The 18,150-nt window shown below is 46.9% G+C and overlaps 1 protein-coding gene across 2 annotated transcripts; it reads left to right on the forward strand.

Annotated features, from left to right (window-relative positions):
* Window positions 1–10,220: 10,220 nt before the first annotated feature.
* LOC528601 (preferentially expressed antigen in melanoma) lies at window positions 10,221–15,477 on the forward strand. 2 transcript variants are annotated; one of them, NM_001077979.2, is given in 5 exon segments: window positions 10,290–10,432; window positions 11,249–11,315; window positions 12,687–13,006; window positions 13,291–13,893; window positions 14,652–15,473. In NM_001077979.2, coding segments are annotated over 3 exon segments (1,473 nt in total). In that variant the 5' UTR covers window positions 10,290–10,432; window positions 11,249–11,315; window positions 12,687–12,713; the 3' UTR covers window positions 15,229–15,473.
* Window positions 15,478–18,150: the final 2,673 nt, after the last annotated feature.

Consider the following 18,150-nt stretch of genomic DNA (forward strand, 5'->3'; position numbering starts at 1 on the left):
TGGACACGACTGAGTGACTGAACTGAACTGAACTGAACTGAGCACACAAGAAGTGTACACAAGCCAAATAATTCACTCACAGTAACAGAACTGAGATCATATGAAGAAAGGTTGGCATGGTGGATTAATGGGTATGGAAATCAGCCTTCAAGATGACCCCAAGAGAATCACATCTCTTGATATTCCCACCCCTGTGTACTTTTCGCTCAAACTATCACAGTGTTGAGGTGTGAGACTTAGCAAACACAGAAGTGAAGATGTGTAACTTCTGGAAAAAGACTCTGCACTTTATCTTGGGCGCACGTTCTTTTCTGAATCACTCATTCTGAGAAAAGACAGCAGCCTCCATACGAGCAGCCCCTTGGAGAGGCCCACAGAGGGAACTGAGGGCTCATTTGAGTACAGCCAAGTGAGAGAGCTTAGATTCAGCAAGCCAAGTCTTCAGAGGTTGCCAAACCAAATAAAAGCTGGACTACAACCTCAGGAGAGACACTGGGGCTAAACTACCCAACTGGATTCTAGACCAAGACAACAAATTTAAGTTCTTTCAAAGTATTCAATTTTGAGATAATATGTACAACACAAACATTTTGAATTTTAATATCATTCACATCATACTTTCACACAGAATAGTTCTCCTGTATATTTGGCAAAAGTTAAAACACACCAAAAAACCAAAACTTCTAAAAACAGGAGTTGCCTGGCAGTCCAGTGGTTAAGACTCAGCCCTCTCACTTCCAGGATCCTGTGTTCGATCCCTGGTTGGGGAACTAAGATCCTATGAAGTCACATGGTGTGACCAAAACAAAACATGGCAACACTGATATGCTGTGAAGTTCAAAACTGTACCAGCATTATATAACTATACAACAGAGCTGTAGGCACAAGATCTTGCTTACTGGCATGAAATGAACTCAGATGCTCCCCGGCCTCCATCCGGTGGAGTTCAACTACTTAATGAAATAAAGCCCTTAAGGGTACAGAAATGAGTAAGATATCCCATGTAAACATGTTAAACCACATGACATTTTCTCTGAACAAACCACTTTATTCTTTTATTTATTTGGCCATGCTGCTTGGCTTGTGGGATCCCATTTCCCTGACCAGAGATGGAACCCAGACCACTTCAGTGAAAGCCCAGAATCCTAACCACCAGGCCACCGTGCAACACCCACACCTTCATTACTTTGATTTTATAGCTAAAACCTTAGGATATGTGCATTGCCCCATTTTGGCCTCACCAAGTTGTAGGAGTCATCTGTACACACCTTAAACCCATGGTGCTCTTACTTTTTTTCTTTCAAGAAGGCAGGGGAAAGCAAGCCACTAGCCCCATTGCCTGTTTCTAAGGTTGCAACTCGGAGAGCTTCAGAGTGACTTGAAACCATGACTTCCCTGAAGTTATCACCTGCATTCAGGGTCAGCTAATCCCCAATCAGGAGAAATCTCTCTCAACTACAACGTGTCAGCCCATGAATGAAAGGAGAAAAACAGAAGGCAAGAAAGACACAACTTTACTCCTTATTGTAAAGATGTCTGTCACCTTACCTCAGGAGCACACTGAAAACCTGAGCGCTTGACACTTCCCAGGCAGGAGAAGGTCACATCCTGGGGTCAAGGTGAGTCACGTGTTCCGGGAATATTCTATCCCCCAGGACCTACCCTACGGGCTGCTGACCAGGCGTCTCACACTCAGCCAGAGCCAAGCGATTGAATTCCTGTTGCCTTCTCTCAGTAACAAACAAACAAACAAATACCTCATTTGCCAACTATCTGAACCAAAGGCCTGAATCTTGGGGCCCCCAGGGACAGGGGCACCCTGGAGTCTGAGGACCGCATAGGAAACAGGAAAATGATCAAGCCACTGCGGCAGTGAAGAGGCCACTAGATCGACGTTTTTATGCTGCGCACGCCTGACTATGCCTGGGTTCAGGACTGGGTCGGGCGGAGCCACAAACCCACGGTGAAGATTTGTGTGTGTGTGTGTGTGTGTTTAAACACGTTATGTTCCACAGAAGACCTTGGTGGGGGCCAGGGGCCTGACAGGCCCTTCCACTTAGCTGGCTCCTCCCACCACCGGGGGCGGAAGGCCGCCAGAGAGCAGCAACGTCAGCACAGACTAGACTGGAGATGGCGAAAGGGGACTCGGGGGCCTGTGGGCCCAGCCGCACGCTTTGTCCTGAGGGCCCACCGGCCCTCACAGGCCGCCCCGCCGAGCAAGGCTCCGCGTGCGTGGGGCACCGAGAAAACCTCCCCTAGGCCCTCAGGCACCCGTTTGGTGGCACCACGCCCCTGGCTTTGGCGGTCTCATTTGGCAACGGTGCCAGAACTGCCTGTGCTCACCTGCCACTAGGTAGTTCCGGGGTTATGCCTGAGGCAACGAGGCCTCCTCAGGCCTGGGGCACCACTGCAGCTGCCCCTACAGGCCCTCCCACTGCCACCGATGATTGGCTGCCTGGTATCCCCGCCTGCAATCTGATTGACCACGAGGCTGAGTTGGGCACATGCCCGCTCTCTGCACATGTGAAGGCAACTGCTGGGGGCGCAGTCAGGCTGAACCTGAATCTCAAGGATCTTGGGTCTATCAAGATTGCACAGCTCACTAAGGGGAAAACACAAACACAAACACAAAACAGTTGCACAGTCGCCAGGGCACAGGGCTGAGAACAGCACACACACACACACACACACACACACACACACACACACACACAAACTGGTTGCACAGTCGCCAGGGCACAGGGCTGAGAACAGCACACACACACACACACACACACACACACACACAATGGTTGCACAGTCGGCAGGCACAGGGCTGAGAAAGGCACACACACAAAATGAAAATGGAGAGATCACAACAGACAACACAGAAATGCAAAGGATTATAAGAGACTACTATCAACAATTATATGCCAATAAAATGGACAACGTGGAAGAAATGGACAAATTCTTAGAAAAGTACAACTTTCCAAAACTGGAACAGGAAGAATTAGAAAATCTTAACAGACCCATCACAAGCACACAAATTGAAACTGTAATCAAAAATCTTCCAGCAAACAAAAGCCCAGGTCCAGACAGCTTCACAGCTGAATTCTACCAAAAATTTAGAGAAGAGCTAACACCTATCCTGCTCGAACTCTTCCAGAAAATTGCAGAGGAAGGTAAACATCCAAACTCATTCTATGAGGCCACCATCACCCTAATACCAAAACCTGACAAAGATCCCACAAAAAAAGAAAACTACAGGCCAATATCACTGATGAACATAGATGCAAAAATCCTTAACAAAATTCTAGCAATCAGAATCCAACAACACATTAAAAAGACCATACACCAGGACCAAGTGGGCTTTATCCCAGGGGTGCAAGGATTCTTCAATATCTGCAAATCAATCAAGGTTATACACCACATTAACAAATTGAAAAACAAAAACCATATGATTATCTCAATAGATGCTGAGAAAGCCTTTGACAAAATTCAACATCCATTTATGATAAAAACTCTCCAGAAAGCAGGAATAGAAGGAACATACCTCAACATAATAAAAGCTATATATGACAAACCCACAGCAAACATTATCCTCAATGGTGAAAAATTGAAAGCATTTCCTCTAAAGTCAGGAACAAGACAAGAGTGCCCACTTTCCCCATTACTATTCAACATAGTTTTGGAAGTTTTGGCCACAGCAATCAGAGCAGAAAAAGAAATAAAAGGAATCCAAATTGGAAAAGAAGAAGTAAAACTCTCACTGTTTGCAGATGACATGATCCTTTACATAGAAAACCCTAAAGACTCCACCAGAAAATTACTAGAACTAATCAATGATTATAGTAAAGTTGCAGGATATAAAATCAACACACAGAAATCCCTTGCATTCCTATACACTAATACTGAGAAAACTGAAAGAGAAATTAAGGAAACAATTCCAGTCACCATTGCAACGGAAAGAATGAAATACTTAGGAATTTATCTACCTAAAGAAACTAAAGACCTATATATAGAACACTATAAAACACTGGTGAAAGAAAGCAAAGGGGACACTAATAGATGGGGAAATATACCATGTTCATGGATTGGAAGAATCAATATAGTGAAAATAAGTATACTACCCAAAGCAATTCATAGATTCAATGCAATCCCTAAGAAGCTACCAATGGTATTCTTCACAGAGCTAGAACAAATAATTTCACAATTTGTATGGAAATACAAAAAACCTCGAATAGCCCAAGCTATCTTGAGAAAGAAGAATGCAACTGGAGGAATCAACCTACCTGACTTCAGACTCTATTACAAAGCCACAGTTATCAAGACAGTATGGTACTGGCACAAATACAGAAATATTGATCAATGGAACAAAATAGAAAGCCCAGAGATAAATCCACGCACATATGGACACCTCATCTTTGACAAAGGTGGCAAGAATATACAATGGATTAAAGACAATTTCTTTAACAAGTGGTGCTGGGAAAACTGGTCAACCACTTGTAAAAGAATGAAACTAGAACACTGTCTAACACCATACAGAAAAATAAACTCAAAATGGATTAAAGATCTCAACGTAAGACCAGAAACTATAAAACTCCTAGAGGAGAACATAGGCAAAACCCTCTCCGACATACATCACAGCAGGATCCTCTATGACCCACCTCCCAGAATATTGGAAATAAAAGCAAAAATAAACAAATGGGACCTAATTAAACTTAAAAGCTTCTGCACAACAAAGGAAACTATTAGCAAGGTGAAAAGGCAGCCTTCAGAATGGGAGAAAATAATAGCAAATGAAGCAACGGACAAACAACTGATCTCAAAAATATACAAGCAACTCCTACAGCTCTATTCCAGAAAAATAAATGACCCAATCAAAAAATGGGCCAAAGAACTAAATAGACATTTCTCCAAAGAAGACATACAGATGGCTAACAAACACATGAAAAAATGCTCAACATCACTCGTTATCAGATAAATGCAAATCCAAACCACTATGAGGTACCATTTCACGCCAGTCAGAATGGCTGCGATCCAAAAGTCTACAAGCAATAAATGCTGGAGAGGGTGTGGAGAAAAGGGAACTCTCTTACACTGTTGGTGGGAATGCAAACTAGTACAGCCACTATGGAGAACAGTGTGGAGATTCCTTAAACAACTGGAAATAGAACTGCCTTATGATCCAGCAATCCCACTGCTGGGCATACACACTGAGGAAACCAGAATGGAAAGAGACACGTGTACCCCAATGTTCATCGCACCACTGTTTATAATAGCCAGGACATGGAAGCAACCTAGATGCCCATCAGCAGATGAATGGATAAGAAAGCTGTGGTACATATACGCAATGGAGTATTACTCAGCCATTAAAAAGAATACATTTGAATCAGTTCCAATGAGATGGATAAAACTGGAATCTATTATACAGAGTGAAGTAAGCCAGAAAGAAAAACACCAATACCGTATACTAACGCATATATATGGAATTTAGAAAGATGGTGACAATAACCCTGTGTACGAGACAACAAAAGAGACACCAATGTATAGATCAGTCTTATGGACTCTGTGGGAGAGGGAGAGGGTGGGGAGATTTGGGAGAATAGCATTGAAACATGTGTAATATCACGTATGAAACGAGTCGCCAGTCCAGGTTCGATGCACGGTACTGGATGCTTGGGGCTGGTGCACTGGGACGACCCAGAGGGAGGGTAGGGGAGGGAGGAGGGAGGTGGGTTCAGGATGGGGAACGCGGGTATACCTGTGGCGGATTCATTTCAATATTTGGCAAAACTAATACAATATTGTAAAGTTTAAAAATAAAATAAAATTTAAAAAAATAATAAAATAAAAAATACGGAATGGCTGTGGGAAAATACAATAATTGTGCCTTACATTATTAAGTTGGCTTTGCACTCTCAACATGAGTTGTCACCCTGGTGGCCCTGCTCCACCGAACAGATCAGGTTTGCCTGTCATTATATTTGAGGCTTGCTTGCTTTTCGTTTATTCAGACAACCTGAGTGGAATATCATGGCTTTTTAATTTTTCTTTCCAGTCTTACTGAGACATTAATAGAATTGACATATAGCCCTGTGTAAGTTTAAGGTGTTCAGCATCATGAATCCACTTACATCCATCCTGCAATGATAAGCACAGTAAGTCTAGTGAACATTTATCAATGGATAAATTGAATACAATTTTAAATAGAAAAAAGTATTTTCATTTTGATGAGAACTCTTAGGGTTTACTCTATTAACCTTTGAGGGGAGGGAGGGAAGTTTTTCAGTCGTGTTCGACTCTGTGCGACTCTGTGCGGAAGCCCACCAGGCTCGCCCTTCCCTGGGATTCTCCAGGCAAGAACTTTGGAGTGGGTTACCACTTCCTCCTCCAATGCATGAAAGTGAAAAGTGAAAGTGAAGTCGGTCAGTCGTGTCCGACTCTGGACTGCAGCCTACCAGGCTTCTCCATCCATGGGATTTTTCAGGCAAGAGTACTGGAGTGGGGTGCCATCACCTTCTCCAGTATTAACCTTTATATCCAATATAAAACATTAGTTATACTTGTGTTGTATGTCACCTAACAAAACAGTGTTAGTTATGCCTGTATTGTATGTCACCTGCCTCATACATACTGCTTACTAGAAGATGAACATGATTGTCTCACAAGGTGTCCCTTCCAGTCACCGAGAAGGATGCCAGCTAGCCACTTTGTAAATATTAGAAATATTCCCTCCCAAGCTGCCCGCACCCACTTCCTCTGAGCCTCTCTCATCTGTGTGTCCAGTCTCAGTGCTCCCTTCATGTGCCCTTGGAAATAGGAAGGAGGGACAGACACTGGCATCTTCCTTAAGCAAAAAGAAACAGTCAGACCCTGTGAAACTATTAGGTATTGTTTCCAGGGCTCCCAAGAGCTCTGGCACCACAGTCCTTTCTGTGTCATGATAGAACAAATAGCCCCAGGTCATTTACCTTAAAACCTACATAAATAAGCAATCGGCCAAGCAGAGGTATAGAACTGATATAGAATTTAAAGACTTAAGAGGCAATTTTCTGTAACAGGTTAACTGGGGGTATCCTCTACTGCACGTTAATGAAGTCTCCTTTATGTACAGTTGGGAAGGTCCACTGGAGTTGGAAATAGCAACCCACTCCAGTATTTTTGCTTTGAGTATCCCAAGGACAGAGGAGCCTGATGGGCTACAGTCTATGGGGTCACAAAAAGTCAGACATGTCTGAGCGACTAATACTTAATACTAGAAAGAAATTATATGAAAAGTGAAGTGCTAGAAAAGAAGTCATTTATTACAGTAGGACACTTGGAAGGTTCACAAGCCTTGTGTTGCCCTAAGTACTCAGTTACACTTTCACAATCAGAGGAAGAGGGGAGGGGGGAAAATATCTTCTTTTTCTTGAGTAGACAGCATGTTTCCATTACCAGTGCCTCCCCCAGGTAGGGCAGGGAAGTTTATTTGTCCATTCTATATGGTCAGGCTAGGATATCGTAGTTCAGTTCAGTTCATTTCAGTTGCTCAGTAGTATCCAACTCTTTGCCATCCCATGGACTGCAGCACACTAGACTTCCCTGTAGTATTACTTGGGAAAAATATTTTCAGGTCTCAATTCAATGCAGGTCTTTCATTTTGAAAAGTCATCTTTCCAAAAGTGATAGTGTTTTGTATGCACAGAGCCTGTTTTGGGGAGGCATTAAGTTGTTGATTTGGAGAAGGCAATGACACCCCATTCCAGCACTCTTGCCTGGAAAATCCCATGGATGGAGGAGCCTGGTGGGCTGCAGTCCATGGGGTCGTGAAGAGTCGGATATGACTGAGCGACTTCCCTTTCACTTTCCTGCATTGGAGAAGGAAATGGCAACCCCCTCCAATGTTCTTGCCTGGAGAATCCCAGGGACGTTGGAGCCTGGTGGGCTGCCGTCTATGGGGTCGCACAGAGCCGGACACGACTGAGCGACTTACCAGCAGCAGCAGTAAGTTGTTGATCACTGGGCAGGTTGTAGGTCCTGTTTTCTGCTATTGTTTTATTGTTTGGGGGCACATTCTGGAAAGAAGTTGTCTTAGTGGCCAAAGACCATGTTTCTGGGGTTATTAACTCATGGAGCTCACTAGCCAGGATGTAAGTCTCTTGCCACCACAGTTTGATTATTTTGGGCCATGTCTCATGCTTCTGCTGCATGGTTTTGTTGCTAAGCAAGTTAGCTTGGTGAAACGAGATGCCAGTCCAGGTTCAATGCACGATATTGGACGCTTGGGGCTAGTGCACTGGGACGACCCAGAGGGATGGTATGGGGAGGGAGGAGGGAGGAGGGTTCAGGATGGGGCACACATGTATACCTGTGGTGGATTCATTTTGATATTTGGCAAAACTGATACAATTATGTAAAGTTTAAAAATTAAATAAAATTAAAAAAAAAAAAAGAAATCCAAGCTGGCTTTGATGCTAAGCATTTGTTTTGCTTTATGTGTCAAGCAAGCCTGCATGTTTCAGAATTTTCCCATTATTTTCTTGAGTGTCATTAGTCTTATTGTGGTCTCCCAAAACCCCATAAAGTTTCTTCTCTATCTACAGTTCCCTAATGAAGTTTCAAGCTAACTGTTTGAACATTCTGTTCTCTTATTCTGTCCCTACCACCTCGGGGCACTCCTAGGCCCCAAGTGCAGGCTGCAGTGCCCTCAGCGATCCTGACACCCCTCCAGAAAATGAGATGCAGCTCTGAGAGCCAGGAGTCTAGGCCCCTAGTTCTGCTGTCATTTTCTGCCTCCCCCTTGTTCTGGGCTATCCCCTGCCAAGTGCTGCAGTCCTACCTGCCTGGATAGGGCCCTCAACCTCCCTTCCCCCACCGACTCCATCCTACTGTTGCTTTGCCTCTAGAATCACCACCCTAGGGAGTAACTGGTTAGAGTTAGGGTGACCTAGACATCTGGCAAGTCTTCAATCAGGAGGAAGAAGGAGGGGGCCTCTTTTGTTTAGGTCTAGATGTCATTGAATCTGTCTAGCCAAGCACAGAAAGAGGCAAAGAGGTCTCATAGAGAGGGTAGACTATTCCAGTGTAAGCAGGGGTCTGACTCCAGAGTGGAGGGAGGACAGACATACTGGAACTCCAGGTGGGATCTCGGCTGCTGGAGGCTGGGTCCCCAAGGCTTCTCGTCAGTCTGGGGCCTCTGAGGATCATCCAGGCTGTGGTCTTCCTCCAGAAGCCAGGGAGGGTCATTTTCCAACATTTCTAGTGACTCTTTGGGTGCAGATTCATTCCAAAGGGCCCCAGGAAAGCCCTGGGGAGCAGATGCTTTGCAGTCACAGAAGGAATTCTGCCACTAGAGAGGGAATGAGCTCTTCCCATGACGAAATGAGCTCAGTGGCTGCACCAGCCTGTGCAACACAAAAACAGGTAGATATGTCCCCCAGGTTGACTACGCCTGGGTCCTGGGAGTTGTCCTGGCCAAACCTGACACTGGGCAGGAAGAACACGTCTTCATGCAGATGAGCCCCTAGTGCTTCGGTGTTCAGTGAGTCCCCTGCACAAACAGACTCTGTGGAGCTGGGGGTGGATAGAGGCCTGTCCCCTGCCTCACTAGAAAAAACTTTTTACTGATACTCCTTGATTTTAGATCATTTGAAGACAGTGGTCCCTCCTGCATCCTTAGATCTCCTGGATGCTGAGTTCCCATGGAAACATCCCAAGCTTAGACTTCTGCTTTTTCCTGTTTCCCTGAGTCCCTATGAAGTCAGCTAGCTCTTCCTAATGTTCACTGGGGCACATTCGTCCATCTTCCCCCAAGTAGGCCTTCCAGTTCCTCCTTCGTGGAGCATGGCAGAGCCCTGCCTTGGCTTTCTCACACTCACCAGGCTGGAAAGGAAACCAGGGGTGAATTTCGACTTCTCTCTGAAAGTTATTTGAAGTACTGGTGGAAAGTGCCAGCATCCTCATGGTTGTTACTTAATCAGGGACTGGATGATTCTCTTCGTTGCTAATCTTGAGCTTCTGCAGCTGTTTGGCCAAGGTGATTGCCGGAAGTCAAAGTGCCCTTAAGGCACATTCCAGCTTAACCCTATTTTAGGGGTTTTAACTCTATTTAAGGGACACCCACATCTCTGGCTGCTGATGGGGATGGTGGGAATTTGGTGAATGCCATATCCAGGAAGTTAACAAACTGTAGAGTAGCTTTCAGGGAAGGCCTCCTTCTTGCCTTCCATATAGAATTGTTGGGGCATCACAATGCCAGGCGTGGAGAGGTTCCATCTGTCTGTGTTCTGAGACCTCAACAGAACCAGTGTGTCAGCCGGCCCAGAAGGGGCTTCAACCCAGACCCTTTGATGCAGGATTTGCACCTCCCCAGGGAGAAAGTCCGTGTGGCTACCTGTTCTTAATGCAGAGCAAAGGAAAAACTGAATTGTATTTGTGGGCTTAAAGTTGAGCTCCCATCAGAATCTCTGTAAGTGAGAGCCTTAAGGGAGGGAGAGGGGTTGGGGTTGGGCGGGAGGGCGGTTTCAAAGGCCCTTTGGATTTCTTGTTCACTGGCACTGAGGGAAGGTCAGGTTACCCAGCTACATTGGGAAGGAGCCTTTGAAGGTCATGTTGAGGGTACAGGTCGCTGGACAGAGCCCAGGCTGGGATGTGCAGAGGACCCCTGAGCCTCCGGTTTACAGCCATTTGCTGACACAGATTTATGTCCTTGGCCCACGTTTATTTCCCTTCAGGAGAGCCCACGACCCTAAGCCATAAGTGGCTTTCAGGCAAAACAATGCCTGTCCAAGGTTTGGCCAGCCAAAACAGTTCCATCCTCTCCTAAAACACATTCGTAAATGTAATAGCCTAGCTTCACAAAGGAAATGCCCTTTTGCCTCCAGGGAGGAAGGAAGTCTGGATCTTGGGTTTGTCTTGGGTTTAAGGGATCCACTGGTCCCTTTTTAGCCACTCCCTCTTCTGACAATTTCACAAGCCTAGGCTAAGATAAGTCTTTGAATTCCTCCAAACAAAGCACACTTTCTTGGGTACTTTCATGGTTTTGTTACAAATGTCTGGTCCCTCTGTTCTCCTGGCCAGCTCCTAGGTGTATTTTGATCTGACCAGTTCCAGGGAATTCTTCACTCTCAAAATCTGGAGGACCCATCATCCCTCCATTACACCTCTGTTCCTCTGTGAACGGGAACATGTTTCACTGTCTGACAGTGTAGAAGTGACAGTGTGATACTCAGGAATCTTACTTTGTTTCTTTGTTTTCTGGGGTGACATCACCATCCACACAAAGCTGTCTGAATGTGAACATTTGGTTGATTTTGATGTGGCCCAAACTCCCCCAACGAATGTACCTTCAGGTTAGTTTTCTTCTTTTATATTTTTAAATATTTTGGTAACCTATTGTGAACAGACAGGATCCCATCAGTTGTATGTAGTGAGAAAGTAAAAAAACAAAAACAAAAACAAAAACCACTCAGCCTTAGCTGGATGGAAATCTAGTAGTAAGATAGCACTTTATCTGGAAATGGAAATTTCAGCCAGAATCGGAAAACTGTGTCCTGGAAGGAGAAGAGGGTCTGAGGACTGAGCACACTGCTCCACGCTGGAGCATTGGGCTCTGACAGATGTACCTGCTGGGGTCTTCATGGGACAGTCCATGCAGGCCACGATCCTGTGGAGAATTTTCTTTGCCTTTCCATTCACGTTGGCAATTGTATACTTTGCTTTTCCGTCTACATGCAGTTTTACCTTTATCCCAGACAGTTTGGTTGCTTCTCTGATTTTCTCCACTTGTACAGATCATTACAACATTTCCTAACTAGATAAAATTTGACAGGGTAGGGGCAGTGAGGGATGGGTTAGGGTGGGGTGAGATTTAGGGGATGGGGCCACACAGAACAGCATCTGGTGTCATAGATCCCTGATGGGGATAGAACTCATGCCCCTGCTGTGAAAGAATACAGTCCTCCACACTGAAATTCAGGGAAGTTCCTGGAATTGATTTAATGAAAGACATCTAATTAGGAGGAATTTTTGGGTGACATTCTACATTTTAGTTTGAGACCAGTGATTATAGTTCATATTATTTTACAGTTTTGTGATTTGACTAGCCTAAAGGATTTTGGGGGTTTCTTTTTGTATTAAAAGCTAAAGACTTTTTTAATCCCATGGGATACAAAAAAAAAAAAAATCTGTAGAATATTTGAAAGAGTGGAGGTTTTGTTCTGAATGCGAGTGCTTTGGTCCACTGAACCAAATGGTAATAACATTTGTAGGAGAGACACCCAGTGAAAGTGACTTTTTTATGTAGTGACCTAACAGCACTCATTGTGTGAGTTATTGGTTGGAGTTTAGAGACAGGCTGTGTTGGGCTAAACTCCTGATTCCTGTTTTCAGCCCTTGAGTAATAATCAGAAGCTTTCTCTGAAGAGAGTGGGGTCAGCTGTCAGACTCCTAGGTATCTACCGGCCAGTAGGGCTGGGATTAAATGCAGCAGCCAGGAGATACGGGATGGAGCAAGAGGTCACCTTGTCCCTTTGTTGCTGCCTGGAGAGATGCTTGTCCATGTGCTTGTGGGACAAAAGCTGTGACTTTGTGGCCAGAGGATGTCTCTGACCCTGCCTTGGTTCCCTGAGGGTGGAGGGACAGCAGGGTCTCCCCGGTTCCGTGACCAGAGAAGGAAACGCCACCCCCCACTCCCATGCCCTTGCTCTCTGACGTCCTCCCAGGACTCATTCCAGAGGAGGTTCTTCAGGATGAACGTCCAGGCCCCACCCCGACTCCTGGAGCTGGGCGCACAGTGCCTGCTGCACAATGAGGCCTTGGCCATCATGGCTCTGGAGGAGCTGCCCATCGAGCTCTTTCCACCACTGTTTATGGAGGCCTTTGCTGGAAGGCACACAGAGGCCCTGAAGGCGATGGTGCAGGCCTGGCCCTTCCCCTGCCTCCCACTGGGGGCCCTGATGCAAGACCACCAGCCTCATCTGGACACCTTCCAGGCAGCACTCGATGGTCTGGATGTCCTGCTTGCTCAGGAGGTCCGCCCCAGGTAAGGTCAACCTGGCAGACTGGTGAGGCCTGGGGGTGTAAGCAAGGTGCAGACAGGGCAGGTGGATGAGGACTCATATGGAAACAAGCAATTGGATGTATAGGACTGGTTGAGGGGGAGAGGGCAGAAAAAGCATGTGGGCCACCCCCCATTATCCCTTAAAGTGGGAACCAAGGGGGACCTAGAAGCCAGAGGAGCTGTGGTACGTGGAGTGCAGAGAACTCATGGGGTCCTGGTGCCCATTGGCCTCTGCATGGCTCAGCCTTTCCCCTGCGGCCTCACAGGCGGTGGAAGCTGCAGGTGCTGGACTTGCGCCGGAAAACCCACCAGGACTTCTGGACCCTGTGGTCCGGGATGAAGGTCAGTGTTTGCTCACTGCTGGAGCCTGAGCCAGCCCAACCAATGCAGAAGAGGTGCAGGGTGGAGGCGCAGGCGGGGCTGAAGCCAGAGCAGGCCCCTGTGGAGGTGCTGGTCGACCTGTGCATCAAGGAGGACACTCTGGATGAGACCCTCAGCTACCTGCTGAAGAAGGCCAAGAAGAGGGGGAAGCTGCTGCACATCCGCTGCCAGAAGCTGAGGATCTTCACCATGCCCATGAAGAGCATCAGGAAGATCCTGAAGGTGGTGCAGCTGGACTCCATTCAGGACCTGGAGGTCAACTGCATCTGGAAGCTGGCCACGCTGAGCAGGTTCCTGCCGCACCTGGGCCGGATGGGCAACCTGCGCCGGCTGCTGCTGTCTCGCATCCACATATTGCCACATACCACCCCGGACCAGGAGAACTGCGTCAACCAGCTCAGTGCACAGTTCCTGAACCTGCCCCACCTGCAGGAGCTCTACCTGGACTCCATCTCCTTCCTCGAGGGCCGCCTGCACCAGGTGCTCAGGTGAGGTGTGGCGCCAGCTCTGCAGCAAAACCTGGCCTCTTTCATTTCTTTACCATCGGGGTGTCTATTTGTGCCTGCTGGGGACATGGCCAGTGTGCACAGGCCACTTGGAAGTCCTCACGGTATGGCCGCTCTGTCCCCGGGCTTCTTGTCAGGTCACCTCCCTGGTTAGGGTCAGAGGCGTGGCCTAGGTTAGATGCTGCCAAATGGGACTTGTGCTGGGAGTCCGCATAGTGGGGGTCAGGTGTGATGCCCTTGGGAATTCTTTCCGAGAGAGTGATGTCTTAGCTGAGACGATGACAGAGAATGACAAAGAATTGTAGGTGATGATGGATGAATTGTAGGTGATGATGGATGGTTTGTGACCCCCGGATATCTGGGGGATATGCACCCAGGGATCGTCTGTAACTGCTGGGACCCACCAGCCCATGTCTACTGCATCCAGCCTGCTGTTGAATTCAACTAGCCGTGTCCTGTACAAACATCTTAATTCCTGTGAACAAAATACTAGTAAGCTGAAATAGGCAAATAATCTTTGTTTACAGTTTGTTTCCCACATTAAAAATAGTTCATCATTTTGTGCAGGGGGAGGTCATAACCATATGAGCATGACCTTCCCCCTGGAAGAACCCCTGCCTTCCTGTCAAGGAGGTGAGAGGCCAGCTCCAAGCCAGTGAGATCCCCTGTGTTCCTGTGAAAGGGGCCTCTCCTCCCCATATCCCTCTGCCCCTGACACTGACTGCTCTGTCTTTCCCCAGGTGCCTGAACACCCCTCTGGAGACCCTGTCGATCACCAATTGCCTGATTTCGGAGTCAGACCTGACATACCTGTCGCAGTGCCCGAGCGTCAGCCTGCTGAAGGACCTTGGCCTCAGCGGGGTCAACCTGACCAGCCTCAACTTGGAGTCCCTGCAGGTCCTGATTGAGAGGACCTCAGCCACCCTGCAGGAACTGGACCTGGATGAGTGCGGCATCATGGACTCTCAGTTCAGTGCCCTCTTACCCTCCCTGAGCGGCTGCTCCCAGCTCACCACCTTCAGCTTCTGTGGCAACCCTATCTCTATGGCTGTGCTGGAGAGCCTGCTGCACCACACCATGGGGCTGAGTAAGCTGAGCCACGTGCTGTACCCTGCACCCCTGGAGAGCTATGAGGATGTGCATGGCACCCTGCACCTGGGCCTTCTGGCTCAGCTGCATGCCCGGCTCAAGCAGCTTCTGTGCAAGTCTGGGCGGTCCAGCATGTTCTGGGTCAGCGCCAGCCCCTGTCCACACTGCGGTGACCAGATCCTCTATGACACCGAGCCCATCCTGTGCCCCTGCTACTTGCCCGACTAGCCCAGCTCATGAGTGGCAGGCTGAGAATGAACACAACAGTTTCAGACAATTTTTCAGTGTAAGCAGGAGAAAGTGATTTAGAGTGGGCAGTGGGGGAGGGCTTGGTGGGATTTTTGGAGAGATATGTTCCTACACAGTTAGAAATGTGAATCTGATTTTTGGAGGGGGAATTTTGGGCTTGGTAGGGTGATGGGGTCATTACCCCTCTGTTGGATTGTTACAAAGAAATAAAGGGAACTTCAATGTCAATCATTTGGTGTCCTCTGTGACCTGTGACCATGATTCTCCCCTTTAAATTCATGACTCTCCTGTTAGTGGTTCTATAAAACGGCCTGAGCATGAGTGGGGCCTAGATGCTCTCTGATAGGCCAGGATCAGCTAAAGGAGTTCAGGGCACCATCTTTCCACTCCCTGTGGTTCTCATTTCCAGGGCATCCACCTCCTCACTTATTTCTGAGGCTGTTCAATCTGTCATCATATACAAGGTGCATCCTCAGGGCCTGGACTGAACTAAGTGTCCAGGAGTGAGCACCGCTGGTGGGAATCTTCTTCCAAGGAACCCCTACTACTAACCCCACCCAGCCACTGGGGTTTTCCTCAGTGGATCCAGCAGATGCAAAACCTCCATCTCGGGCCATGGGCAGTGCCAAGATGGGTTCACTGTACAACGTCAGGCCCGGAGTCCTGGGGCATATTCACCAGCAGACCATCTGGAGCCTTTGGGACACACCAGCCCGTGCCCACCTTCCCACTGCTCAGCTGGATCTGATTCTTTGGGAATCAATGGACTGTAGCCTCCCAGCGTTCTCTGCCCATGGAATTCTACAGGTGGGAATACTGCAGTGGGTAGTCATTCTCTTTTCCAGGAGATCGTCCTAACCCAGGCAGATTTTTTACCATCTGAGCTGCCAGGGAAGCCTCCAGTTTCTAAGAGAAAACCCAACATCCTTGAATCCATTGTCTAAGTGTGCTTTTATGCCACTAATATTACCACAGGTTTTATTTTGTTTTTATATTAATAAAAACTTTCACACACAATTATTTGTTCAAAGGCTGATGGAAATCCATTCCCAATTGTCAAAAAAAGTCACTTCTGAGTTGAGTATTTCAGTGTTGATTCATCTGTACCTTTTTTTTTTTTAAATCTTAATCCTTACGTTTTTACCTTAAGCCACATGGTAAAGATAAAATTTCCTCCAAATCCTGGTTATCTGCCAATTTGACAGCATTAAGGCTTTTAACAAATTCTCTTTACCCATCAGACCTCTTTGCTTAGACCTAGTCCTCTGAGATTCAGAGATATTTAGTAACTAAAACAAAATAATGATAATCAGATCAGCCCTTCAGAGTGGAGGGCTCCAACTACACCACTTTTTCTGGCCAGTGGAGCTGAAACCAGCATGGACCAGCCAAAGTTTAATCTAGGAATGTCCTAGAAATTAGTATCATTTTGATTTGAGCTTTCCTGGTAGCTCAGATGGTAAAGAACCCACCAGCAATGCAGTAGACTCAGGCTTAGTCCCTGAATCGGGAAGATCCTCTGGAGAAGGGAGTGGTTACCCACTCCAGTATTCTTTACTGGATAATTCCATAGAGGAGCCTATGGAATTGTTGGGCTACAGTACATGGAGTCACAAAGAATCAGACAGGACTGACTAACACTTTCACTTTACCTTTAATAATGTGGGTAAGCAGGTGGTGCAAGTTGTCATTGAGTTTTGCAATGTGTCATGGTCCATTAAGGTTCAGTCCCTCTCTGTACCACCCTTGCATTTAACCTGTGAAACCATCCTTTTACGATTTCTTACTAAGCGAATTAGAACTGAGAGCAGAAGTAGCAAGAAGCCAGACGCTCTGGACTGATGAGGTGAGGATCAAGGAGGAGAGTGAAATAGCCGGCTTAAACCAAGTATTAAAAAAAACTAAGTTTGTGGCATCTGGTCCCTTACTCCATGGCAAATAAAAGGGGAAAAGGTGGAAGTACTGACAGATTTCCTCTTCCTGGCCTGTGCAATCACTGCAATGGTGATTGAAACCATGAAATCAAAAGACAGTTGCTTCTTGTCAGGAAAGCTGTGAAAAACTTAGTGTGTGGAAAAGCAGAGACATTACTCTGCTGACAAAGGTCTCTATAGTCAAGGCTATGGTCTTCCTAGTGGTCATGTACGATTGTGAGAGATGGACCACAAAGAAGGCAGAGTGCCACAGATTTTTGCCTTCGAGTTGTGGTGCTGGTGAAGACTCCTGAGTGTCCCTTGGACAAGAAGGAGATCAAACCAGTCAATCTTAAGGGAAATCAACCCTGAATACTTGTTAGAAGGAATGATGCTGAAGCTGAAGGTCCACTATATTGATCATCTGATGGCAACAGCTGACTCACTGGGAAAGTCTCTGATTCTGGGCAAGATTGAGGGCAGAAGGAGAAGAGGGTGATAGAGAATGAGATGGATGGATGGCATCACCAATGCAATAGACATGAACTTGGGCAAACTTCAGGAGATGGTAATGGACAGCAAGACCTGGCATGTTGTAGTTCATGGGGTTTCAGATACAACTGGGCAAATGAACAACAACAATCTCTTGATATAAAGATGTCCCAGGGAGAGTAGAAGAGGAAAAGGTTTGTGAGAACAATGGAAATGCCTGGCTCTCCCCTAGAGATGGATAAAATCGGAACAGGCTGGCCACCTGGATTAGTGCCCTCTTGAAAGGTGTGCTTTCTGGCCACCTTGTAGAGTCCACTTCTCATACAGCCCTTATCTGTAGGGCTGATCTCCTACTGGGTACCAGGTGCTCAGTTGGTGTGAGGTGCCCAGCCCTGTTGGTGGACACTCAGGCTGATCACATGTCTCTCCATGGTCACAAGCCTCGGGGAGCTTCCTCCCTGACCACAGCAATGGACCTGCACTGGAGTTGACCCTG

This window comes from Bos taurus, chromosome Y, assembly GCF_002263795.3.
Source record: "Bos taurus isolate L1 Dominette 01449 registration number 42190680 breed Hereford chromosome Y, ARS-UCD2.0, whole genome shotgun sequence".
Taxonomy (NCBI): domain Eukaryota; kingdom Metazoa; phylum Chordata; class Mammalia; order Artiodactyla; family Bovidae; genus Bos; species Bos taurus.

Excerpts from the sequence above, each read along its gene's own strand:
- LOC528601 (XM_059883984.1), top strand. The coding sequence starts at position 12,714 with ATGAACGTCCAGGCCCCACCCCGACTCCTGGAGCTGGGCGCACAGTGC. Across the intron at positions 13,007-13,290 it reads GCTCAGGAGGTCCGCCCCAG|GCGGTGGAAGCTGCAGGTGC; the intron begins GTAAGGTCAACC and ends GCGGCCTCACAG. Across the intron at positions 13,894-14,651 it reads CGCCTGCACCAGGTGCTCAG|GTGCCTGAACACCCCTCTGG; the intron begins GTGAGGTGTGGC and ends GTCTTTCCCCAG.